Source organism: Melitaea cinxia, chromosome 30, assembly GCF_905220565.1.
Source record: "Melitaea cinxia chromosome 30, ilMelCinx1.1, whole genome shotgun sequence".
NCBI classification, from domain to species: domain Eukaryota; kingdom Metazoa; phylum Arthropoda; class Insecta; order Lepidoptera; family Nymphalidae; genus Melitaea; species Melitaea cinxia.
In genome coordinates this window covers 5,548,408-5,574,522 of record NC_059423.1, presented here as the reverse complement: position 1 = coordinate 5,574,522, position 26,115 = coordinate 5,548,408, and the positions used below count along the sequence as shown (strand labels likewise).

General features: G+C 34.1%; 2 protein-coding genes across 2 annotated transcripts; one reads left to right on the top strand and one right to left on the bottom strand.

The window, feature by feature from the left end:
* Positions 1 to 103: 103 nt before the first annotated feature.
* On the bottom strand, positions 104 to 12,109 carry LOC123668255. Its single transcript, XM_045602026.1, has 8 exons — positions 12,067 to 12,109; positions 11,140 to 11,289; positions 10,447 to 10,509; positions 8,975 to 9,094; positions 7,862 to 8,029; positions 1,797 to 1,958; positions 1,667 to 1,689; positions 104 to 239 (listed from the first exon to the last, which is right to left on the bottom strand). Exons 2-8 carry the CDS (start codon positions 11,237 to 11,239, stop codon positions 120 to 122), a joined length of 756 nt encoding a protein of 251 aa, XP_045457982.1. The 5' UTR covers positions 11,240 to 11,289; positions 12,067 to 12,109; the 3' UTR covers positions 104 to 119.
* Positions 12,110 to 16,552: 4,443 nt separating this feature from the next.
* On the top strand, positions 16,553 to 22,905 carry LOC123668260 (zinc transporter ZIP9). The gene is made up of 6 exons (XM_045602030.1): positions 16,553 to 16,856; positions 19,710 to 19,896; positions 20,265 to 20,375; positions 21,342 to 21,480; positions 21,961 to 22,079; positions 22,610 to 22,905. The coding sequence occupies exons 1-6, from the start codon at positions 16,761 to 16,763 to the stop codon at positions 22,828 to 22,830; spliced, it is 873 nt and encodes a 290-aa protein (XP_045457986.1). The 5' UTR covers positions 16,553 to 16,760; the 3' UTR covers positions 22,831 to 22,905.
* Positions 22,906 to 26,115: the final 3,210 nt, after the last annotated feature.

The following is a 26,115-nucleotide window of genomic DNA, read 5'->3' as shown; positions in this document are numbered from 1 at the left end:
GTGTAGGAGTATTGTGCAAAAGTTTTACTTCAGTCTTGTGGTCTAAAGTACCCTTTTTTTATATATTTTAGTTTTTATTAATTTTTATAAATAAAACGATTCGTTTGTAAGGAATTAATTTATTTCTGTTTCAATATACCAATAACACGGGAATAAATTGTAGTATTAGTTGTTTTAGGTAGTTCAAACTTTTGACGGTCAAAATGAAGTTGCGGGTATATTATTTGATTTTGTGAAACCTGCAAAGAAATATATTTCATTATAAAATTAATGTTGTAAACTCGACCGTATCGATCGATATCCTTAGTGTCTTATCAATCCTACGTAACGTTGACAACGTTATCCGTACTTTTTAGGCACTTTTAAATGCTATTTTAATAACGCTAATTCTATCACACTGACTGAACGCACCTAAATCAAATTACAAGCATTGACGGGTAGTTTTTTAACCACATAAAGTTCAAAATTCGAATGAGTTTTTGTGTTATCTTAATTTTACTAAGGTTTGTAACATAATCCTATTTGTAATATGATGACAACGAAAACAAATTTCTTTACGAGCTTTCACGATGGAAACACGCACAGTTACATTCATTTCCATCAAAAACTTAAAGTAGTCAGTTGGTGTTATTGATTTTTTTCCTTAACTTCTCGCACCTCTTCACCAGAAATGTTAGAACGTACTAGTGTGATGTGTTATATTCAAATTAGAAAAGCCGGAGAGAACTACCTCAATCTTACAGGAGAGCACATCAAAATAGTACTGTTCTCAGGTTGTGTTGGGTTTCTATGGTCAATAAGATAGCCAGAGTTTTTGTAACATCGGTAGGTTCTACAATGCACTTGTGATACTACAGATGTTACATGCGCCTATAAGCTGTTGTCCGGTATTCGCTTACCAGAAATAGGTCTGTACTTTTGTTTGGCATCCTCGTATAATTAAAACTGATAATAACTAAGTAGAAACTAAACAAGCATGCTACTCAGTGCAAGGCTTAAAAACTGACTTGTTAGAATAGCAGTGCAATTTCTTATGTATTCAACATCTTTGACTAACCGTTATTTGATCACATATATACTTTATTGCACTCAAAAAATACATGTAAAAACAACATAATAATAAGGTTTATGGCAAAGGTGGACTTATCTCTGAAAGAGATTTCTTCCAGTCAACCCATGGTCATGAGTAAGTATTTTATATACTTTTATATACTCAACCTTTGTTACTAAAATAATGTAGTAAAATTTTCGTGAGTTGTATTTTTCAGAAAATTCATCATTTAGATGTCTACAATTTAGGTGGAAAACGTGTTACATCCTATATTACGACGGCAATATGGCGGGGTCCAATAAGCCATCGAAAAAGTTTTAAAACTCACATAAGTATAGACCTCTTCATTCATATTACTTCTCGATTTCTTGATGTACGTAATGCACACATATATAATTATAATTAAAATTATGAAACAAAGTGATCCGACCACACATAAAATCAACACATAATATTTTTCTGAAAATAAATATCATAGTTATTAAAATTTGTATAAATAAAATAAAAACGGTGCATAACAAATCCTGCTAATAATAAATGTGAAGTTTAGATGCATTCTCGGAACTCAATCATGCAAAAAATAAATAACCAATTTCAACAATACTTGGGACGTACATAGCTGGGTATCCAGTAAACTCCTAAAACAAAGCGTTTTTCATTTTTAGTTTAATTTATGTCATGTTGGGTATATTGGACACTATTTGCAATCTTTTAATTTTAACAACCTTTCTATCAATTTCCTTACCGCCTGTATCATTTCTGCCAAAAACTTTTTTGGCTATATCCTCACTGGCTGGGTCTTTCTTGTTGGTAGTGTTCTTTCTAATAGTGCCATTACAATATATGTCATCTTGATCCACATTAATTATTATTTCGCAAGAACTAAGGCAAGCATGTCTTGATTCATCTGCCAATAAATTAATAATTTTTAACACAAAATTTAAATGTTTATACTTAATAGTAAAAGCGTATTCAACTAAGATTATAATCTTAGTTGAATACGCTTTATATACCATTAAGGTGTTTTGTTGATTCACTGTCTTAAATATTTGTGTTTTTTAGTGTTTGTTTTCAATGAGTACCGAACAGTTACGAAACTTTTTTTGGCGATTTTTATCGACATAATCTTATATTCCAAATCGATGATAGCTGCCCATTAGCAAGAATTAATTAATTAAAGAAAGATGCCTACTTAAATAAAGAAATTTTCGCCGTTGTAGCGACATCTATCTCGCTACATACAAACTAAAAACTGACTTATTCTACATCGTGATATTAAAGTTACTGACCGATTGAACATATTGACAAGAACCCGATAAAAAATTTTAATTAGTTAATTATAGTGAAAAGTTAAGCTTTCTCCTTTCTTTTTCTTTTTTATTCAGAATTCTTCAAATCTATAGTTAAAAATCGGCAAATAACTCTGCAATACTCTCTAAACTACAGCGTAGTATTTTAAAAAAGAGCCACGGCTTCGCACAGTTCCAAAAGCTATCAGTATTCTTCAACTATATTGTGCATGTATTATGCGTATAAGCTTTCCTCTGGAATCACTCTATTTACTAAAGAAAGTAGCATCAAAATCCGTTGCGTAGTTTAAAAGATCTAAGCATACAGACAGCGGCAGCGACTTTTGTTGTATAGTATGTAATGATTTTTTTTTTTGTTCGCCAAAAGTCAGCAAAAAAAAAGGAGTGTGTAGGCATCATACCTACATGTAAATATTATATTAACTACTAGCAATACATACTCGTGCGAATAATTCGCACTAAATAAGTAGGGGAGACCCGTATAAAACCATATACCGGGGTAAAACCGTATCGTGCCTTTAAAACTGCTGGTTGTTTGAATTTCCTGCTCAAACTTTTGTCAGTATGATCTACCCACAAACATATAAGGGAATATATGTCTGTGGATCTACCAATAAGAGCCATTTGTCAACAAAAAGTTGTTAGTGCCGCCATTGTGCAGAATTAAATAATTTTATTGTTTTTCGGTTGCTGTGATCTAATTTTTATCAGAATAACCACTGCAAGTATATACTGATAATGGAATTAAATGTAAGTACGCATTTTAGCATATCATTATTATATCATTATTTTCGTATATGTTTCATCTATTAAATTCAATGTTTGTTTTAACCAAATTTATTTGTGTTTATTGTGGTGAGCAAAATGTTCGTTTGAAGTTAGATTTGGGGCAGAACCGTATGGGGTAAAATCGGTTAGTATACGGTTATACCCCGGTATGCTAACAATTTTTTATTTGTGTATAAGTAATAAAATTCTATGTATTTACGGCATCAAAGAATATAGTCACCCCTTCTCTTCCGTGGTGTGGCTCTTCCGTGGGTGTCGTAAGAGGCGACTAAGGGATAACACAGTTCCACTACTACCTTGGAACTTAAAAAGCCGACCGATGGCGGGATATCCATCCAACTGCTGACTTTGAAATAAACAGGCCGAAGACGGGCAGCAGCGTCTTCGGTGCGACAAAGCCAGCCCTGCGGTCACCAACCCGCCTGCTCCGCATGGTGACTATAGGCAAAACACATGAGTTCACGCTGTTTTTGGCGAGAACTTGTGGAGGCCTATGTCCAGTAGTGGACTTCGAAAGGCTGTTGTGATGATGATGATGATGAGGTGACGTGAGGTCCTATGTAAAAAAATTACCGACCGTCAATCTTGAAAACGTTGTTTCAAAATTAATGCAATTATATAGAGATATTTATAACAGAGCCAAACGTAACTTTAAGTCTATTAACACGGAGGCTAACAAAGAGAGGTATTGTAGAGTGCGGAATCGCTGCAATACATTATGTAGAAATCCACAACGACGCCATATTTACTCATCAGTCGAAAACGGCGACTCAGCTAAAATTTAGAAATATCTACAAAGACTTGGAGTTGGCAAACCTCCTAATAATACATCTTCTAGTAAAATTGGTCTCGAAATTTTGAATAAGAACTTTTCATCTTCTAGTCTAATGGAGGACAGCGACAAAAAACTCCCTCTAAGATATCTTTCGTCAATTCCAACTCCTGATTTTTAACCGTTTAATTTCTCCTCATTTGCGAAATATGATGTTGAAAGGTACGTTTATTCAATCTTATCGAATGGCGTTGGTACCGATGGCACTGGCCGTAATATGATCTTACCTATCCTTGATATCCTTCTGCCTATTTTAACTCATATCCTCAACGAATCCATTTCTTCTGGCCAGTTTCCTAACGCTTAGAAGAGTGCACAAGTTACTCCTATTCCTAAAAAAACTTATCCATCGAATTTCTCTGACTTTCGACCTATATCCATACTCCCATTTCTTTCAAAAGTCCTTGAAAAATTAGTCTATAATCAAATAAACTCCTACCTTATTAAACACTCCCTTTTAAATCCCTTTCAATCTGGTTTCCGTCCTGGTCACTGGTCTGGTACGGTCACTGCACGGGTCAAAGTCACTGATGAAATTCGTTGGGGTTACTGACAGTTCTTATTCTGCTCGACTTCAGCAATGCTTTTAATGCTGTCGATCATGAAATATTGCTAAACCTTTTACGTACATTTAACATATCTCCATCCGTAATGAGTTGGTTTCAGAGTTATCTCGGTGGCCGCCGGCAGAGAAAAAAATTGAAGATTCGTTATCTTCTTGGTGCGAAGTCCAATCTGGCGTTCCTCGGGGTGGTGTGTTATCTCCATTACTGTTCTTTATCTTCATAAACTCCATATCCCAAAAAAATACTTCTATCTACCACATGTATGTATTCTTAAAATTCCTCCCCACTCCACTAATTTCTATACTAAATCATTTACTGTCCAAGCTGCTCGGCTTTGGAACTCCCTTCCTTTGCCCATCAGACGCGTTGAATCCCTTCCAATTTTCAAGAAGTCGGTGAAACACTATTTCTCTCAATTTTAATCCTTCTATCTAGTCACATATTATCTCCTGTCCTCACTTTGAATTTTATCATAATAATTCATTAACTTTATATACGTCTATGTATGTCTATTACAACTTTCCATTTATATATGCCATGTACATACATATACTTTATTTTAATTTTTATTATTTTTTTTTACATTGTTTATTTGTCTAAATATATTGTATATGTTTAGGTAAAACTGTACACCTAAACTGTCTACATATATACCATTTCCTTTACCCAAAGGTTGCCTGGAAGAGATCGCTCATTAGCGATAAGGCCGCCTTTTGTACTTAACTCCTGTTTTTATTTTTGTATTTTTGCTCACTTTTGGTGTACAATAAAGAGTTTTTATTATTATTATACTGAATGTCACTCCGCCCGCCCAATACATAATAGATACATATATTATAATAACTACTTATATAAATAATATAGTAAATTTACTTATACTTACATATATAAATATAAGCGGGTGGAGGAATACGCCCCGGCAGGGAGATCAAACGGCCGGGGGTTAGGGCTGTAGGCTGAGAAACCGGCGGACAATCCTAGCCGAGTCAAGTAACACCGCCTTCTGCATCCTGGCTGCGAGCGAACCGTCCCGGATCCCCAGTTGCCTCAGATGGTGAGCTAGGCTAACCGGGATCAAACCGTTGGCAGATATTACGATAGGGATTATTTCAGCAGACCCCACACCCCACATGTCGACAATCTCGTGCGCCAGATCCAGATATTTACGTTTTTTCTCAGTCTCGGCTTTCACGAGGTTCTCGTCATGCGGGACGGTGATGTCCACTAAAAATACCCTCGACCGTGCCCTGTCCATCACCACGATATCAGGCTTGTTCGCCAGTATCGTCCTGTCTGTGGCGATAGGCAGGTCCCAGTAGAGCCGGACTCCGTCGCGTTCGAGTACTGGCACCGGTGAGTATTGGTAATACGGCATCCTCTGTTCCAGGAGACCGTACATAAGAGCAAGCTCTTGGTGGAGAATCTTGGCCACTTGGTTGTGTCTGTGCAAGTACTCAGTATTAGCAAGCACGGAACAACCCGAAAGCACATGCCTGAGTGACTCACCGGGATGACGACAGGCTCGACAGAAGTCGGGAGTGCCATCCTTCAGGACGTGCTTTCGGTAGTTGTTCGTCTTGACCACCTGATCTTGTATTGCACAGACAAAACCTTCGGTTTCCCCAAAGAGGTCGCCGAATCGCAGCCACTGCACGGATTATTATTATTATTATTATTATTATTATTATTATTATGCTGACGATTTGCAAATTTATACTCAGTCAAATCTCGATAACCTATCCTCTGCTGTGGTTGCCACTAACAATGACTTGGCAACTATATACCAATGGAGTAAAACATATGGACTCAAAGTTAATCCTAGCAAGTCACAAGTCATTGTCATTGGTAGTCCCAATATCATGTTGAGAGTTTATTGGGGGAGCCTTCCTTCTGTAACATATAATTCTTCTGTAATACCTTACTGCACTTCACACGTAAAGGATTTAGGCATTTACTTAGACCCAACCTTGTCATGAAGCAATCATATATAATAACTGAGTAAAAAGACATTCGCGGCCATAAGCTCGTTGAGACGTTTGCAGTCATTTCATCCCTTTCCACTAAAACTATGTTATCACAATCCCTACTACTGCCGGTTCTTGGCTATGCTGACGCAAGCTATACCAACCTAACTGAAAATCAAGTTAATAAACTTGAGCGGCTTCAAAATGTTGCAATCCGATTCATATTTGGATTGCGCAAATTCGATCACATTTCTGACTTTCGCTCTAAGCTTAAGTGACTTCCTATCCGTCTTCGCCGGAATCTACACATTCTCTCACTTCTGTATAGTGTACTATTTAAACCAACTAGTACTTTATACTTGAAGAACAAATTTAAATTCGTTGGAGATCACAGTAAAGTACTTCGTTCGTCTGGAAATCCTACGCTTAGAATGCCTATACATACGACCAAATATTATCGGGGTTTATTTGCTGTTCAGGCTATTATTTTGTGGAATACTTTACCCTTACACATTCGCAAATCTCAAAACATGGCTTCATTTAATAAAAATTAAATTAGAAATTTAAAAAAAAAACCCCGACACAATAACCTGAGTTGTCTTTAAAAAGTAAATATAATTAAAGAAACTCAATCTTAAAGTACCTACGTATGTACGAGTATTAATAATTCTAAAAAAAAAATACATCGCGTTGAGGTACCGCTCCTACTTATTTATTACCTACTATTTATTTTTTCATTAGTATCACATGCCTACCTAAGTCTTATACCCGAGCCTTATCATTTTTTTGTATTAAAGTAAACTGATGTTAAAGTACATAACTACAACTCAGAAAAAAGGAATATTACGGAGCGGATAAGTAAGTATAACAATTATTGTATTTAATTTATTTGTATCTTATTATTTTATTTTATTTTTTTATTGTACCTTTATTATACACCACCTACTTATTTCTTTTTTTTCCCTTACTCCTAACCCTAAGGTTGCCTGGAAGAAATCACTACCGAGCGATAAGGCCGCCTCATTGTGTATTATACTTTTTTCTTTACAATACTGTATTAAATTACTCTATGTGGTGTACAATGAACAATTAATAAATAAAAAATAAATAAATAAAGCCGTCACATATATAATTTTTATCTATTTAAGCAATTTACAAAAACAATATTTTTTTTTTCTTGTGGATACCGGTAGAGCAAGCAATTACCCATAAAATAATATATAATTTATGTGGAGTAATTGTGAGATTTTTTTCTAAAAAGGGAGGCAAGCATCTTAACCTTAGCGTATTAATATACATGATTTGTCATTTATACAGGCGCTTACAAAATAATCGAAAAAGACACTTACTGGGTATTATTTGACGATCTACATATTTATACGTTATTGCTGTTATTCTATAACAAGAATTGTTAAGCATGTTACTTGCTTCCACATAAAGATTCATGTTGTCCAATTCTGGGGTCAGAACTTTTTTGTAATGCATTGTTGAGTTGCCATTTTCCAGCACGTTTATTCCTAAAAACAATATCGTTGTAATAATTACAAATAAGTTTTTTTTTATGAAGAAAACCAACAACTTCTACATACAATTTTTATCATATAGCATACAGCAAATAATATAAATCGTTGAGAAAATAATTGTGTTTAATCACAAACGAAAACAACCGACTTCAATTACATCGATAAGTAATACAACGTAAGTAGACGAAAAAAATAAACAAACGCACTAGTCGTCACAACAATTTTCGAGGGTTTCCCTCGATTTCTCTGGGATTCCATCATCAGATCCTGGTTTCCTTATTATCGTACCACACTTGTGCTATCTCCTTTCCAACAAAAAAAGAATGATCAAAATCGGTTCACAAACGACGAAGGTATTCCCGAACGTACATATATATACGGTCGAATTGAGTAACCTTCTCCTTTTTGAAGTCGGTTAAAAAGAAAAGAACAGTCACAATCAATATATTCCGATACACAACATTATAACCTTAACGGTTTAAATACATGAAGAACAAACCCTAGGTTTTATATGCCTTCATTAGTGTAGTTTCTATGTGATCTGATAGTAGGATTTTTTTAATCGAAATGACCCCTCCAATCCCTCAAATCACTCAAAATTTGTTTTCTGTTAATTTAATCGCCATAATATATTAACTGTGTGGCTACGGCATTAAAGAATATATCCACCCCCTCTCTTCCCGTGGGTGTCGTAAGAGGCGACTAAGGGATAACACAGTTCCACTACCACTTTGGAACTTATAAAGCAAAGACGGGCAGCAGCATCTTCGGTGCGACAAAGCCAGCCCTGCGCTCACAGACCCGCCTGCCCAGCGTGGTGACTATGGGCAAAACACATGAGTTCACGCCATTTTTGGCGCAAACTTGTGGAGGCCTATGTCCAGCAGTGGACTGCGATAGGCTGAACTGATAATGATGTATATTATAATAATAAGATACCTGTTTGACGTAGAAATCTTTTCGAAACATCCCGCGGTTCTTTTTTCAATGTTATTGAAACGTTGACAGCGTCATTTGAATTATATTCTATAATCTGTTTTTCGTAATATTTATGTTTGCCTAAAATTAAAATATAGTTATCTTATTATATATGACTAGCCCGTTGGCGCAGTTTGTAGTGACCCTGCTTTCTGCTTCGAGGGTTGTGGGTTCGATTCCCACCCCGAGTCTGGGTGTAATATAAATATGTATTTATATATTCATATATGTATTATTTATAAGTATGTTTATCAAAAAAATATATATGTAGCTATACCAGTCGGCTGTTACCTATAACACAAGCATTAAGTTGCTTACTTTAGGAAAAGACGACCGTGTGTGTATTATATTACCGCCTCGGTGTCGCTCTGCCTACACGATTTTGATGGTTCAGTTAACACCCTCAGATATATATCTTACGTCACTCAGTGATAATATAGCATTCTACAGAAGAAAGCGTTTTTAAAATCGTTCCGGTGGCTTTCGAGGTCATCCATCACAAATAAAAACCTAAAGACAATCTAATAATTTCCTATTAAACTGTATTCGTTTATACATTACAGGCTGAGTTATTTTCCATTCCATATTTAAAATGGTGTATTTAGCGTTTTTGTTCGTCATTTTTTTTTTTGTAATAGGGTACAGCAGGAAATATCCTGTAAATTTGGCACAGCCCTGGGGAATTACCTCGACCGTACAGCAAACCACGGCAAAATTTCACTACTCTCGTGTAGTTTTGTGATCCAGTAATGAGTAAGGTAGCCAGATATACTGGCGAAGGTCGACAGTAGGGTAGGTAACATGCCTGCAATGCTCTTGATGCTGCAGGCGTCCGCAGATGATTGAATTCGCTTAACATCGGGTGGACAGTAAAAAAAAGCAATAATGACGTCATAGGCATTCATATTGACGTAATTCTAAACAAAGCAAACTGAGGTAGGGCACAGCAAGAAATATTCTGCGCAAAATATGGAGCAGCCCGACTGGGGTAGTACCTGGACCTTACAGAAGATCATAGCTAAATAATACTGTTTTCAAGCAGTGTTGTGTTCCTGTACGTGAGTGAGGTGAGCAGAGCTCTTAGGGTGGGATTTCAGGGTAGGGTTGGCAATGCGCTTGCAATGCTACTGGTGTTGCATGTTCTATAAGCTACGATAATCGATTACCTTCAGGTGAGCCGTACGCTTTTTTGCCGACTTAGTTATATAAGAAAAAAAAAACCAACGGTACTCCTGTTACGCTTTACACTCAACGTATCCTTGTAAATTGAGAATTTTGCGTCGTAGGTCTAGAACATGCAAAAAAACCGTAAAACATCAGTATTTCATGTACAAACATGAAATAAATTTTCCATCTCCATAGATTCTTGTTTAACACGTTTAACATTAAACAGCCTTTTTTATTGAAGAATATAGTTCAGACATTTTACTCACTTTTATGCCATTCAGATATGATTATTTCACATCCTGATTTTTCGAGGCAGGCATGTCGGTCGTCTGAAACAGCAATAACGTAAAAATATGTTTAACGTACATTACAGATATAAAAATCTGTTATGACTTTGTCCGTTCTGATTTCCAATATTTCCTAGATTTTGTTCTGATGTCTACGCGAATTTCACTCATCATAATGAAAGAACTTTTTCGGATTTTATCGCGGTAATTAGGTTTTTTCACATTCCCTGCGTTTCAGATACTTTACAGCAACCAAGGTCACGGGGAAACTGTGCTCTCGTGAAAAAAAAAAAAACAATAAACCACGATAAAATCCGAAAAAGTTGTTTCATTATTACTTCCTAGATTGTATACAAAATTCTATCACTGTCTGTACGTGAATCGCGTGTTGATATGAGTCATTATTGAACATGCCACTTAAAGCAAAAATAATATCATAAATTAGAACAGAAATCATTGAAATCTAACAACCATACTTCTCTAATTCTAGGGAATAAAGACTTTTGAATTGAAAGCAATATCGATTCTTGAAACTTTATTTCTTATTTAAATAAATAATAGATCATAAAATAGCAAATTAGACGATTGTCGAAGGAACTAATTTAACTGGACAATTTGAACACGACTGATGACTGATTTTTATTAAGCTAAATAACGTTAAAATAAACTTACCCTTTGAAGTTAGTGATTTATAAGGTATGAATTCCAAAACTTTCGCGCTATTATTTATATCACCATCGTCAAAAGCTGCATAAATGACTGTGCCATTCATGTTTCTATTGAGAGCGAGTTGAAATTCTAAATTTGGCAGCTCAACGTGATCTAAAAAACAATACAATAATAAATACTTCGTCTATTTGAATCACAAGTCACGCAGATAATGTAAAAGTTGAAATTACCATTAATTGACCACAAGTTGGATTCCCGCTTTAGTTTTATATTTAGTTTATATTTTATGATATTTACCCAAGGCTTCGCTCGCATTGAATTTTTTTTTCATAAAAAAATTCCTATGTTACGTCCAATATCTCCAAGAATACGTGTACAAAGTTTCATGATGATCGGTTAAGTAGTTTTCGCGTGAAAGTGTAACAAACAAACTTACATTCACGTTTATTATATTAGTAGGGATTTATATCTGTTTGCCTACAGTGAGTGTCTAACATGTCTCACATAACACGAAATGCCGTCGGTCTCAGTTGTTACCTAAAAAATAACACATACTTCCCGTTTAAAATATATTATTTGATTAATATCTAGATTTTGTCCTTGTTCATCTTCCCACCAGACCTCGTAGAACAAGAATGGGCCAAATCGGTGACTTTCTTTCCATAAACACCTAGCAATGATCGTTACTCTAATTCAAAAGCCTTCCTACCTCTCTCTTAAGCAGAGAGAAGGCATTTTTTGGACATTTACAAGATATTTCAGCTTACTTAAGTTTTTGTCACAAAGTATGAGAGGAAGTTGTTACAGAAGGTAATGGAATGGTATTTATCATCGTCATACTGTTTCGACGATAAATTACGATTAATAGCTGACGATTTGTCAGCTGTGGGGATAAGAAAATGATTATAAAATACATGATTAAAAACTTACTTGAGTAGAATAGTTTAGGTGTAACATTATTTGGTAGATTCGGGAAAGATACCTTTACATTAACTTTGTCATTTTTAATGTAATATATAGTTTGTGTTCCATGCACCTTATTGTATCCTTAAAAAGAGGAAGTTTGGTTAAATAGTTGAGTAGACAATAAAACTCCAACGACGACTTAAAAGGCTATCCTTCGCCAGAAGGTCAATTATTCCAGATTTTTTTTTAAATAACCAAGGGGTCGTCTTTTAATCACATGAGCCTCGAAAAATAATACGGATTTCATCACGGTGCATAAATTTCCAATAACTTTGGGCTAAACTGGTACTGTGTTGCTACGGTACTAAAGAATATAGCCACCCCCTCTCTTGGGGCTGGCTATATTCTGCTGGCTTTGAAATACACAGGCCGATGACGGGCAGCAGCGTCTTCGGTGCGACAAAGCCAGCCCTGTAGTCACCAACCCGCCTGCCCAGCGTAGTGACTATGGGCAAAGCACGTGAGTTCACGTTATTTTTGGCGTAAACTTGTGGAGGCCTATGTCCAGCAGTGGACTGTATAGGCTGTAATGATGATGATAAACTTTGGGCCAAAAAAAATCATGTTTTTTTTCTTACAGGGTGGGGGGTTGTATCAAACTATACCACATATCACCAAGTAGAATCGGTGGCAAAGAGTTTATTAAAAATATCACCCGATTGATACGACACTTAAAATTCAAGTTCTATAGAATATAACCTTTAAATTTTTTGTCTGTTTAGAGTTGAAAATTAACACTAGAACTCCTAACTATATAAAGTACTAAGTAATCAATTTCCAAACAGGTATTTCACTTAGTTAGAGCACACCAAAAAAACATCTTGCTCAAATGAGGGAAACTCAGAATGCAGGGCCGGATTTAGAAGGATGGAGGCCTTGGGGCAGCAAAGGAGTGTAAGCCCCTTGACCCCAAATATGTATTGACAATTTTTTAAAAAGTGAAACGCGAAAAAAATTTGAAATGAAAAGTTGTTTACTAGTGTTTGCGAGTCTGAATTTGATTTTTTTTCCGAAGTCTATTGTGGGGACCCCTCTTTTGTGGAGACGCCCAGGGCTACAGCCGTAGTCGCCCTCCCCTAAATGCGGCCTTTTCAGGGCGTATCTCAAACTTACAAAACTTCTGCGGAATCCATAGGCTTATGGTAGGTATTCGCTTTCCATCAGACGGACAGTATGGTTTACCTTTGCAGTATAAAAAAAACCTGGTTATAAAACAAAACTTATGACAGTCACTAACAAAACCGTAGTAATATTTTAGATTTATCTACACTAATTTTATAAAGCTAAAGGTTTTGTTTATTTATTTGAACACGCTGATCTCAGGAACTGCTGGTTCGAATTGAAAAAATATTTTTGTATTGGATCGTCCATTTATCGAGGAAGAATAGAAGGTTATATATAATATTTTAGTACGGTTTTTCCTCAAATTAACACGGATGAAACTACTGAGCACAGTTAATGTATAAAATAGACTGTTATAATGTCTTCATCACATTTTAATCAATATTTATCCTCCATTACTTCAACCTGCTTAATTTCTGTTAAAGGAATAAATTTTTCCAAAAATATCATCTCTTTTCTCACTTTTTTGTAATAAATTGGGCTAAGATCTAGATTAGGTAAAACCGAATTTCGGGACCGTGGGGGGATGGGGGAGGGGAGGGTGGGGAACACTACCCCTGGTACCACTATCACACCTCGGAACCCCATGGTTATGGAGATATCGATTGTTTAACGTTTTGAGGTTAGAAGAAGAATTGGTCATTTGTTAGTTAAGTGGCCTCCAATTTATGGGGTGAAATGGGGGTGGGAGGGTAAAGGGTGGTGGGGAGGGTGGGTTTTTTACCCCCCCGTAGTGTGCGTTTCGCGTAAACCCCGTGGTTTCGAAGATATCGTGTTTGAAGTTTTAGGGTTAACTTTACGTGATTCAGAGATATTACAATACCTTAGAGCTCCGTGTCTGACTCCACCTTAACTCCGGTGCAGCGGGAAGTGCACTCATATGCTCCATTCACCAACTTTCACATTTTATTTTCGAACAAATTTACGTAAAAACGATCTCGATTGCAAGATCAACAAACGATACGAACTGACGCTTAACGACTGACAAATCGACATTTTTAAACAAAATAACGCGTCAGACATAATATTCTAATAAAATTAGTAACATTGCGTGCTAGAATATAGGTTTAGAAATTCGAAAAATACCCAAAACCGAATCGGAGCACCCCACTGTCCACGTGGTCTTGGTCTGTCCTACCCCTAGAGTGTTTTTTTTTTGTGCCGCGGAGGCGCGGAGGGATATCTCCATAACCATGGGGTTCCGAGGTGTGACAGTGGTACCAGGGGTAGCGTTCCCCACCCTCTCCCCCCCCCCATCCCCCCACGGTCCCGAAATTCGGTTTTACCTAATCTAAAGCTTTACCATAAACTACTACTATTTTTTTTTTTTTGATTTATTAAACCAATCAATCAATCAAAAAAAAACAATCATTTAAATCGATCCACCCAGTCAAAAGGATGAGATACCACACGTTAAAAAAAAGAAACGCAGTCGAATTTGGAACCTCCTCATTATTTTTAAGTCGATTAAAAGTTACTTTAAACTAACTATTATTACTCACCGCAACTTAGAGGAAAAAAGAAGCACAACAAAACTCCAATGATATTTATAATGATATTATTGAATATTTTCATTTTTTATCATGTTTACGTATTAACTTGTCTGTACTAAAATTAATACTAAACGAACTCAAATAAACATCGCGTCATTAAAAGGAAAATGCATTATGTACCTATACGTGTTTTTCGAATGAAATATATTTTTGGACTAGACCGTTGGCGCAGTTTGTACTGTGCTTTCTGTTCTGCGGGTTGCGGGTTCGATTTCCGCCTGAGTCTGGGTGTAATATAATATTTGTATTTATTTATGTATTATATCTATGTATGTTTATCAAAAAAAAGTTATAACAGTCGGCTGTTACCTATAACACAAGCATTAAGTTGCTCATCATAGGAACAGACGACCGTGTGTGTATGTTATATGATATTTATATTTGTATAAGTTTTTAAACTTTCACCTTCACGATGAAAACTTTGGATTCTACAGGGCTTCCCGCGGTTGATATTTTGAAATTCCCGATATTTTCGCGTCGTTGCATATGCCATGGTTGCGGGTGAGTACCGGAAAATGTCGGGAGTTTCAAAATATTGCGAACCAATACTGTACCTGGCGACATAAAATGGACGCAGTCTACCGCTGGACTAGCATAGAAAGAAAGAAAGAAAGAATTTTTTTTATTGGCCTACTACCAGCTTACGAATTAATGTTGAAATAACACATACATTATAATACAACAATTAACAATGCAATAAAAAAAAAAAGAAAAAAAGGACGAGGAACACATAGATAGAAAAAAAAAAGAATAGACTAACTGGTTACTGCCTCAGCGTTGTTTTTGAGAGCAAAAATTTGGGGAGGCCCATGTCTAGCAATGGACTGCGATAGGCTAAAGTGACGACTATACCTACTCTTAAAAATATATATGTCTAACTGTACTATATATAAACCTATTAAAAGATTTATTAATATATTCTTATATTTTAATTATTTTAATTTAAATGGATCACATTACAAGCACAAGCTTTCGATTAAAAAAGAATCATAAATATCGATACCCCCAGTAAAAAAATATCATGTAACGCACATAAAAATACAGTCAAACTGAGAACTTCCTCCTTTTTTAAAGTCGTTAAAAATTAAAAGAGTGTATATTTTAATAGAATTGTCCAATTTTAGCACAGCGGAAAACCATTTTAATATTTTAATTAGTTGTCCAATGACTCATGTCAGATTGAGCATTTCCATTATTAATTATTTTTATATAAAAATAATTAATAATTAAATAAATTTAAACTTCAATCTTGATTAATATTTTGTGCTTTTCTGCGGAAATAGCAGAAAATTATCCATTTCAAGCACGACCTTCAAAAAAAAAATTTTGAAAAACTTGCCATGTTTTTATTTGCAGTCGCGATTTTATGTGCAAAATCTCAATAAACATGTAAATGATAATTATTAATTGTGTTTCACTGAATAAATGTTTCTGTAATAGCAACAATTTCTCTCCTTTATAACCAATCATATTTGTAGCTCCTTAATATAATTATCAATTAATCCGATTTTAAAATCAAATTTAGTTTAATTTGTCATATAAAATTTACCGACGTCTGATAATATTTTTCAAATGAGAATTAATATACTATTCAAATACTATTGTTGTCATTATTATACACGAACATGATTTCTATAAATAACTATTACACTTTGCATTGCAAAAAATTAAGGCCTCAATTATATTCCACTTCAAGAAAAGTATTTTTTTTACATTGCAACATTTTAACACTAAAAAAATTATAAAAAGTATGTTGTCAAGTTTTGGTCAAGTTGTCATCGACAGTGGGATGTGGCGTGTTGTCAAAATTTTAACAATTTTGTTGTAGACTTTTATTTTTAAATTAAAATATTTAAAAACGCTAACTACTTTTTGATAAAATCATGAACTCTACGTAGTACATTCGGGTGTTCATTCCTTTACTCGTACGAGGATATATTTTTGTGATTTTCTTTAAAATTTCTGTAAAGTTTTAAATTTATCATGGATGGAACCTGGGTGCTTATTTTGTTAGCTTTAGTTATGTTAGTCGGGTCGTATGTTGCTGGGAGTATACCCCTCAACGTCAGTATGTCCGAGGTGAGTATTTTTATATGTAAAACTAAGAAAATAAAAATGTATCTTATTAATAAATAACAGCTGTTCTCATTGCTTAATCGAGTGTTTTATGACAGTTTTTTGCCGTTATTTCTTAATAATCCAAAACGACTTTCAAGAATCTTCATTCTTAGAAATCTTTGAGTGAATTATAAAACACTTCAAAATGCGGACTTAAAAATAATTAAGTTTAAAAAAAAAACACAAGATAATAGTTAATTATACCAACACTAGTTTTTAAACTTGTCTTTATTTATGGTTTCTATTTTTCTCTAACTGAGGTAAGGCACAACAAGAAATTTCCTGCTCAAATATGGGGCAGCCCGATTGGGGTAGTACGTAGACCTTATAGAAGATCACAGCTAAATAATACTGTTTTCAAGCAGTGTTGTGTTTCTGTTGGGGAGTAAGGTGACCAGAGCTTCTAGGGGGGAGATGGGGGTAGGGTCAGCAACTTGCTTGCAATACTTCTGGTGTTGCAAACATCTGTAAGCTATGGTAATTGCTTACCATTAGGTATGCCGTACGCTTTTGCCGACCTAGTTATATAAAAAGAAAAACAATAAAAGAAAGAAAATGTCAAAAAGTTATTTCTATAAAGCGAAGCAATATTAAAAAGTAAATAAATAATTCCCTTTTTTATGTTTATACCTCCTTTGAAGATTTGATTCGCACACAGATAACAATATGTGTGTTCAACATAATTGTTTATTATTAATTTAAATTAAAAAAAATTGTGTTCTTGATCAAGACATTTAAAATCAATAGAAATTAAAAAAAATTAAATTTAGAAGTCTATATTTACTAGAATATCGAAAATGGTTGGCTTGGTACCCTTAGTCATCATCAGACAAAATCAAATATTCTGTATTCAAGAACCCTTCATCAGCACTTCATTACATAAATTATAATTACATTTGTGATTCATAAATTAATTAGTGTTAGTTACAAGTAAAACTATCATAGATTCAAAATGTAGAAACTGCTGAGAAGAATCATCAGGAAACTTAGCAGTTACTCTAATAAAAAACTGTCAAATCACTTATAGATTGCGTCATATAGATACTGCCACATTTCAAAAGCATTTCATTAGCTATTACACAAAAGAAAAGATTACGAAACATGTAAAGATAACACTTTTATTAAATTATAAAAAAATTATTAATACAAAATCAAGTATAACATAATACAGAAAGCTTAGCCAATAATTGCATGTTTGAAATATTGTTTATTGCTATCTCTTCACTTTTTCTGTTCTCCTAGTATTTTTACCAAAGAGCCTTGTGCAATATATATAACAAAAAAAAAAAAAAAATTAATTAATTTTATATTTTGGATACAAGGCAGCATTAAAATAAACTATATATATACTATGTATATATGTACTATTTATAAGCTATATACAAAAATCAGTCAAATACAAACAGTAATTTTAGAATTACAACTGTTGGCATTGTATTGACGTCGGACACAGCAGGAAATAACTTGCTGTAAGTCTGAAGCAGTCTAACTGAGAGAGAGAGAGTATCTCAACCGTACAGAAGATCACAGACTAATAATACTCTTCTCAAGTGGTGTTGTTTCCTTTGGTGAGTAAGGTAGCCGGAGCTCTAGGGAGGTCAGGGATAGGGTCAGTAATGCGCTGCGGTTGTTCTTGATGTTACAGATCTCCATCAACTGTGCTATGTGCTTATTATATTTGTTTCTGGTCTGGACGTATGTCCTTGCGAGTCTCCTTACTGTGCCTCGGAGAGCACACTCTTAGAGTTACCGTGAAATTTCTTTCCAATTCTTCTCTACGAATCTAACTTCCGAATCGGTGGATGGCTTCAATATAAAAATAATTAAATACTTTAACTGTGACTAATTTATTAAAATAATTTTAATATAATTTTAATTTGTAAAATGATATTTCGAAAGAGCTTTTGCAGCTTTTTGAATAAATGAATTTCTGATTTTTTAATTTTTTTTTTATAGTTTTAATAATAATAATAATAATAACAATAATAACTATATATAGTTTTAATAGTATACTAGCTGTGCCCGCGGCTTCGCCCGCGTTGAAATCAGTTTGTCACAAAGTTTTCCCGGCAAATAAGGAGGTCCTATAATGGGGGTCCTATATATAATCCCTTTAGGTGTTATAGTTTCGAAGATTTCGTGATGAGTGAGGAGATTTTGTGATGAGTGATTCAACCTACCATCCCCCGTTTTAACCCCAAAAGGAAGTTGGGTTCTAAAGAAACATAATTCGGACACTTTCTTACACCATCTATAGAGCATACATTTGAAATTTCAAGAAGAAGAAGTAAGAGATACTTCTAATATATAGGACTTTCATACAAACTTCCAACCCCTGTTTTACCGCCTTAGGTGTCGAGTTTCGTAAAATCCATTCTTAGCGGTAGTCTAAACCTTATAAGGAGCCTACCTGCTAAATTTCAAGTCTGTAGGTGTTATAGTTTTGGAGATTTCGTGATCAGTGAGTCAACCTACGATCCCCCGTTTTAACCCCAAAAAGGAGTTGATTTCTAAAGATACATTATTTGGACACCTTTTCACCATCTATAGAGCTTACATTTTAAATTTCAAGTATCTTACTTCAAAAACATAGGACTTTCATACAAACTTCCAACCCCCGTTTTACCCCCTTAGGGGTCGAGTTTCGTAAAATCCGTTCTTAGCGGATGCCTACGTCTTATAAGGAGCCTACCTGCCAAATTTCAAGTTTGTAGGTGTTATAGTTTCGGAGATTTCGTGATGAGTGAGTGACCTTTCGCTTTTATATATATTATTATTATAGATAATAATTTATCCCAAAATGTTATTTTCCAGGAAAAGTTGCTCAAAGTAACAGTATTTGGTGCCGGATTGCTGGTCGGTACTGCTCTGGCTGTGATCATCCCCGAAGGTGTACGAGCCCTATTCTCTGAACGTACAGTACTTGTAACTAAGGACTATACACCTGAGCCTAGCAAACAAGATGACCTGCACTCAGTCATTGGAATATCACTTGTATTGGGTATGTTGTATTGATTTTATAAACTTTTTTTTTTAAGAGTAACAACTCTCCAAATCGTTGGTAACTTCAAATACAAAAACCTTGTCTGAACAGTAAAAAAAAAAAAACCAATTTGGTGCAGTTTTTCGAAACTTCTTTATAGCACTTAAAATACATACAAAACATAACATAATTATGGTGTTAATGGAAAAGGTGGACTTATTACTGAAAGAGATCTCCTTCAGTTAACCCATGGTCATGGTCATTTACATCAATTTCAACAACGAACATTTTTATTTCTATAAACAGATTCATTTTATATAGCTGTTGACGATATTTATATTTATTTATGTACACTAGTTATAAATATAGCATATATTTGGTTCCAGGTTTCGTCTTCATGTTAATAGTTGACCAGATGTCCTCAAAGTACAATGATGCGAGTAATCCCACTGAGAGAAATATCACGGCCACTGTTGGGCTTGTTGTCCACGCTGCTGGTCAGTATTGATTTCGATTCAAACATTCGATTTCGAGACAAAGGTCATAGTGGACGTCCACTAATCACGTGAGAGTCGAAAGGGGTGAATGGGTTTAAGGAAATCAAAAAGAGCAGAAGGGGGTGTCTGTAATGAGATAATAAACGCCTCACACTCAACGGCCACCCCTATGAGCTACTTAAATTATAACTATTTGCGATGATGATTTTATTTGTATACTAGTTTCATATATGATTTTTACGAAACTGCAGTGCACGCAGCGGAAGCTCTCAAAATGAAGAAAACCCGATTTTGAAACATTCTTCATAGGTGCTCGGCTCCTATTGGTCTTAGCGAGATTATATATAGCCTATAGCCTTTCTCAATAAATAGGCTAATTAACACTGAACTAATTTTTCAAATCGGACTAGTATTTCCTGAGATTAGCGCGTTGAAACAAACAAACTCTTCAGTTTTATAGTATTAGTATAGATATGAATTGTTATTTACGAAAATTATGGGGTATTTTTGCGTATACTACCGTCGGTCATAGAATTGGGAGTTGATTATGGGTAAGGGGTGAGTAACGTACTATAGATACATTTCCTAATAGTTAATTCGAATTGAAAAGCACGAAAGGGACTTATGTTAATATAAAAGATACAATATTAATATCTTCTAACTCATGAATCAAAATTAATTTGAATGAAAAGTAATGTAAATATAATATATTTACACACAAGGTTTGCACTATATTAATTAGCGGACCCGGCAGCCGTACTGTTCGAAATATTAGCTATTCTGATCGCTAACATACCGACAGTAGCGCCACCTACCGGGTCCAGTTGTCTTTTCAAACCATCCACGAGTTCATTGAAATGTATGCACAAAATTTCTACCAAATCGGTCCAGACGCTTAGAAGGAGCTATGCGACAAAATCACGTACAAAAGAATTATTATCTTAGTAATTTCTTTTTCTATTTTAGCTGACGGTGTGGCTTTAGGAGCGGCGGCCACCACATCGCACGCTGACGTTGAACTAATCGTGTTTCTAGCCATAATGTTACATAAAGCACCGGCCGCCTTCGGTCTTGTGACATTCTTACTACACGCCGGCTTAGAAAGGTTTGTTAAACATATAAATAAATATCTGTAACATACACAGACGGTCGTCTGTTACTAAGTTAAGCAACATAATTATTGTCTTATAGACGACTGATATAGCTTTTTTTTTTCAATAAATAAATAAACGTAACTCTTTGTAATAAATTATTTTATTTCGTTAATGTAACATAACAAAAAAAAAGTTTATTAAGTTCATATAAAAAATATATTGTGGATCTGTTTAAAAAAACTTTGGGAACCACTGAACCGAAAAAAAGTTTATAACATGCTTCGAAAATCGGAAACCACGTTAAACTGTTAGCATATACACCTGATAGTGATCAACTGGCAGTGGAGAAGCATGGTGGCTTAAGCTCAAATCCTAAACGGAGAAAGAGGCCTATGCCCAGCTGTGGGATGTTACAGGCTGGCCTAATCAGATAACTTTCGGTGTTGATTTTTTATTGTTAATAGTTTCTTTTTTTTTTTTTTGATAATCAGGAACCGAATAAGGAAGCACCTCTTAGTATTCTCATGCGCCGCGCCACTACTCGCCCTGCTTACCTACTTCGGTATTGGAAACGAGAGTAAACAGACTCTGAGTGATTTTAACGCTACGGGTAAGCAATTTTTAGCTACTATTTTTTATATTTTCGATCCAAATAAAACATTTTTTATTTTTATTTGAATACCCAACTACTTACATTTCTTTTGCAAAATTCTAAAATTTAAAAAAAAAATTAAACTAACTATAGTTTCAAATGCCTTTTTTAAATTCTAAGATCGCACTCTCCAAAACTGACTTTTGGTCTCTTATCCGACCAGTTTTTTTTTTATTCCGAATACTGACCAATATTTTGAAATAAAAACAAACGTTACTATAACTTCTGAAATAGTTTATGTTGCAAATATTATTACTTTAAGGGTGTAGATTTTTTTTATTATTATTTTAGTTTATCTTTACAAATGTATTAAAGTTTTCTAATTTCTCTTTAAATTAAAAATTGCGTATTAAACGCGATGTTAGTTATAAATGACCATTCATAATTTTTGTTATGCCTATTCGCACAACCATCTACGGACAATTATTAAATCTATTAAAATACATAATATTTTTGTTACCAATATATATCATTATATTATTTTCCAGGTATTGCCATGTTATTCTCAGCGGGGACATTTTTGTATGTGGCAACAGTACACGTATTACCAGAACTCACACATCCACACTCACACACACATTCACTATTGCCCCTCCAAGACGGCGTCCCCACTAAAAAAGGTTTTGGCGGGTTGCAACTGTGCGAAGTTATTATATTAGCGATTGGTGCAATGTTGCCAGTTCTATTAACAATGGGACACGAACACTAGTAATAATTTAAACTAGAAATACTTATTTCGTTTTAAAATTAAATGAAAATTTGCGGAAAAGTATACTTAGTTATACATGATGTTTTTTTTTTGGTATATTTTTATATACCGGGATAAAAAGTACGATTAAATCAAATTTTCGAACTCCTATTTCTAAGCGATTGTACTTTATCTTATATAAATATATTTTTATGTTTCTTTTACAAATACTACCTCAAACATCGCGTGAGGTTATGAAGTTAGATCAACCAATACTCTTATGTAAGCGAGCCTTATTGAAGTTTATTGACCGTACACCATCTACTAATTGTAAACAATAGACAAAATTAGTCAAATAACAGTAGTTTACGCACACAAACAAATTCCTATCCTAAAATTGCTTGTTTTATATTCTTTCAACGTTTAGTTGTATTTGATTAAGTATGATTTGATTATGGTATCCATAACGAAAATTACTGTTTTAATTTACAAAATCCCATACACTATTTGTTTATTAAAGAAATAATTTCAAAATCAATTTGTTAAATGTAAATGTCACATTACAATAAACAAATGAAAGAATTTATAAAGCCATGTAAGCATTATCATTATTATCATCAGTTCAGCCTATCGCAGTCCACTGCTGGACATAGGCCTTCACAAGTTCGCGCCAAAAATGGCGTGAACTCATCAACATCATTCCCTCCCATGGGTAAACAACATGGGTCATCTAACATGGCTAGAGATCTCTTTTAGAGATAAGTTCGTCTTTGCCAACTGCCATTGTACTAATATTTTTGTATGTGTCTTTTAAATGCAATCTATACAAACAAATAAAATTGGTGTGTCTGTTTGTAATATTAAAATAACCGCTTTTTACTAAATGTATATGTACGTATACATGGTACATATACCGAAATTACATTTTTTAAAATTTTTGTCTATCTGTCTGTCTGTTAGTGTTGTCCGGCTAAGCTCTGAAACAGCTGGGCCGATTTTGACGGGACTTTCACTGGCTGATAGCTGATGTAATAAGGAGTAACTTGGGCTACTTTTATTTCAGCAATTTATTTATTTTATAACTCTGCGAACTGAAAAACTTTTTTCTTAAATTCCACGCGGACGAAGTCGCGAGCACAGCTAATAAAGAATATAACACAATTATGTTGACTTTTTACGGTAAAAATATCGTCTCTTTGTATGTTTGTTTGTATTGTGTGTGTGTGTGTGGATAAGGGCTGCCAACTTTTTAATATTGTGGTATTAATTTTTTTTTAATTTATGTTTAATATAATTAATGTGTTGTTTTGAAATTATTGATTTGTGATATGGTTCTATATTATATGATTATATTCTGTAGTGCTAAAGTAAAGCTATTGAAGCTTTGTTAAGTGATGGTTGAGGGATTTCGTTATAATACATTCTAATAATGCACAAATATAGTGAATTATGACATAAATCCATAAAATTGTGTAAAGTATGACACAGGTAAATAAACCAAGAAAGAGATAATAAATATGTATCGGCTCGGATGTTGAGCGCTCGGCTTGGAGTGGGCATCCGTTTATGAATAGTGCAGGTTTGGGAACAGAAAGTTTTGATCAGTTCAAAAATAAAAATAAATTAAATGTCAAAGTATTGAGTAGTCATTAAATATCTATACTAATAAAATTTTGAAGTAAACCTAAAGGTGAGCGCTCAATATCCGCGCCGATGACTATACAATTACATATAATAATATTAAAGAATGAATTTCTTCAATCTTTGGATTCAATTTCATCTGAATTTTTTATAAAATAATGATCTTAAACAATGGTAATTTTGACACCCCCAAGAATTACTACGCCAACTCGACAAGTATACAGAGCTTCTAAAAATATAGACAAAGCAAAATATCTACAAAAAAAAAAACGATCAAAATCAGTGATTTATAATTTGTGGTGGAACAAAATTCCAAATATTTTAATTGATATGTATATTTAATTAATATATTAGAGAATATAGTATGGATATAAAAACTCGGAGCAAATTAATCTATATAATAATAGGTGAGGACATTACCTACTACTTTGCCGCGAGAGAATCAAAAATTTCTATTACAAATTCTATCTGGAAGTTTTTAAGGGTCTCTTTCTCCAAATTGACCATTCGACACTATTGTTAGCGTAAAAATGTGGGATCTCTGTTATCCCTTAGTCGCCTCTTACGACACCCGCGGGAAACGAGGGGGTGGCTATATTCTGTACTGCCGTAACCACACAGCATTTTCGATTTATTGCTTTTTTTGAATGCGATTACTAATTTACTTACCAACTTAATGTCTTACGAACTTACCGAGTCAACATCTTACCTACTTACCAAGTCAACGTCTTACCTACTTATCAACTCAAATTTTACCCACTTACCAATTTGTACTGTGGAAATTGGTAATAAAGGTGGAGAATATAGTATGTTATTTCAATAACGCGCACTACTTTGAATATTGAATGTAAGATATAATGTATATTAGGTACATAATATTTGTATATAAAAATGAATCGCAAAATGTGTTGCTAAGCGCAAAACTCGAGAACGGTTGGACCGATTTCGCTAATTCTTTTTTTAAAATATTCCTTGAAGTACTAGGATGGTTCTTACGGAGAGAAAAATTCTAAAAAAAAAAAATAATTAAAGAATCCACTGTTAGGCGATACGAAGTTAGCCGGGTCAGCTAGTATTTGTATATAAATGGTTAGCAATAATTCGTTATGAGATGTAGAAAAAGTGTTTAAAAATAATATATTATAGATAATTGCTAGATAAGTAAAAAAAAAAGTAAACTAGTATCTTTTTTAAATAGATTTTTTAGTAATATTTTTAATAAATTCGAGGCAGATCATAGAATAACTAATGATTAAGAGTTTTAGGTGTTACTATTTTGTATTTTATTGTTTGAAATCTTGAAAGTGATAATAAGAAAGCTCCAGTTTGAACACAATAATAATCATAATAATTTTTTTTTATTATCATTCTCAAGTAATATTATTATAAATGTGATTTTTGTGTGATTTAGTCTATAACTTATTTTTTGTTTTTATTTTGTATCTGGATTTATTAAAACAAAAACAAGTGTCAAAAATTCAAATGTACATCCTTCCAAATATTTTAGGTATAATCTATTCGCGTTAAGAGAATATTGAGTCATAGCTGTCATTTAGAATAGCCACGCCCCTTGACCTTGACTTTGGCCAAGTTGATGGAAAGCGATGAGTCACTATTTTCTCAACACGAATATAAATTTTATAATAATGTATATTTTAAGAGTGG

Coding starts and splice junctions, on each gene's coding strand:
- LOC123668260 (XM_045602030.1), top strand. CDS start 16,761: ATGGATGGAACCTGGGTGCTTATTTTGTTAGCTTTAGTTATGTTAGTC. Junction 16,857..19,709: donor TCAACGTCAGTATGTCCGAG/GTGAGTATTTTT, acceptor GTTATTTTCCAG/GAAAAGTTGCTCAAAGTAAC. Junction 22,080..22,609: donor GAGTGATTTTAACGCTACGG/GTAAGCAATTTT, acceptor ATTATTTTCCAG/GTATTGCCATGTTATTCTCA.
- LOC123668255 (XM_045602026.1), bottom strand. CDS start 11,239: ATGAATGGCACAGTCATTTATGCAGCTTTTGACGATGGTGATATAAAT. Junction 10,510..11,139: donor TAAATCACTAACTTCAAAGG/GTAAGTTTATTT, acceptor TTGCTGTTTCAG/ACGACCGACATGCCTGCCTC. Junction 1,959..7,861: donor AGATCGTCAAATAATACCCA/GTAAGTGTCTTT, acceptor ATTTATTGGCAG/ATGAATCAAGACATGCTTGC.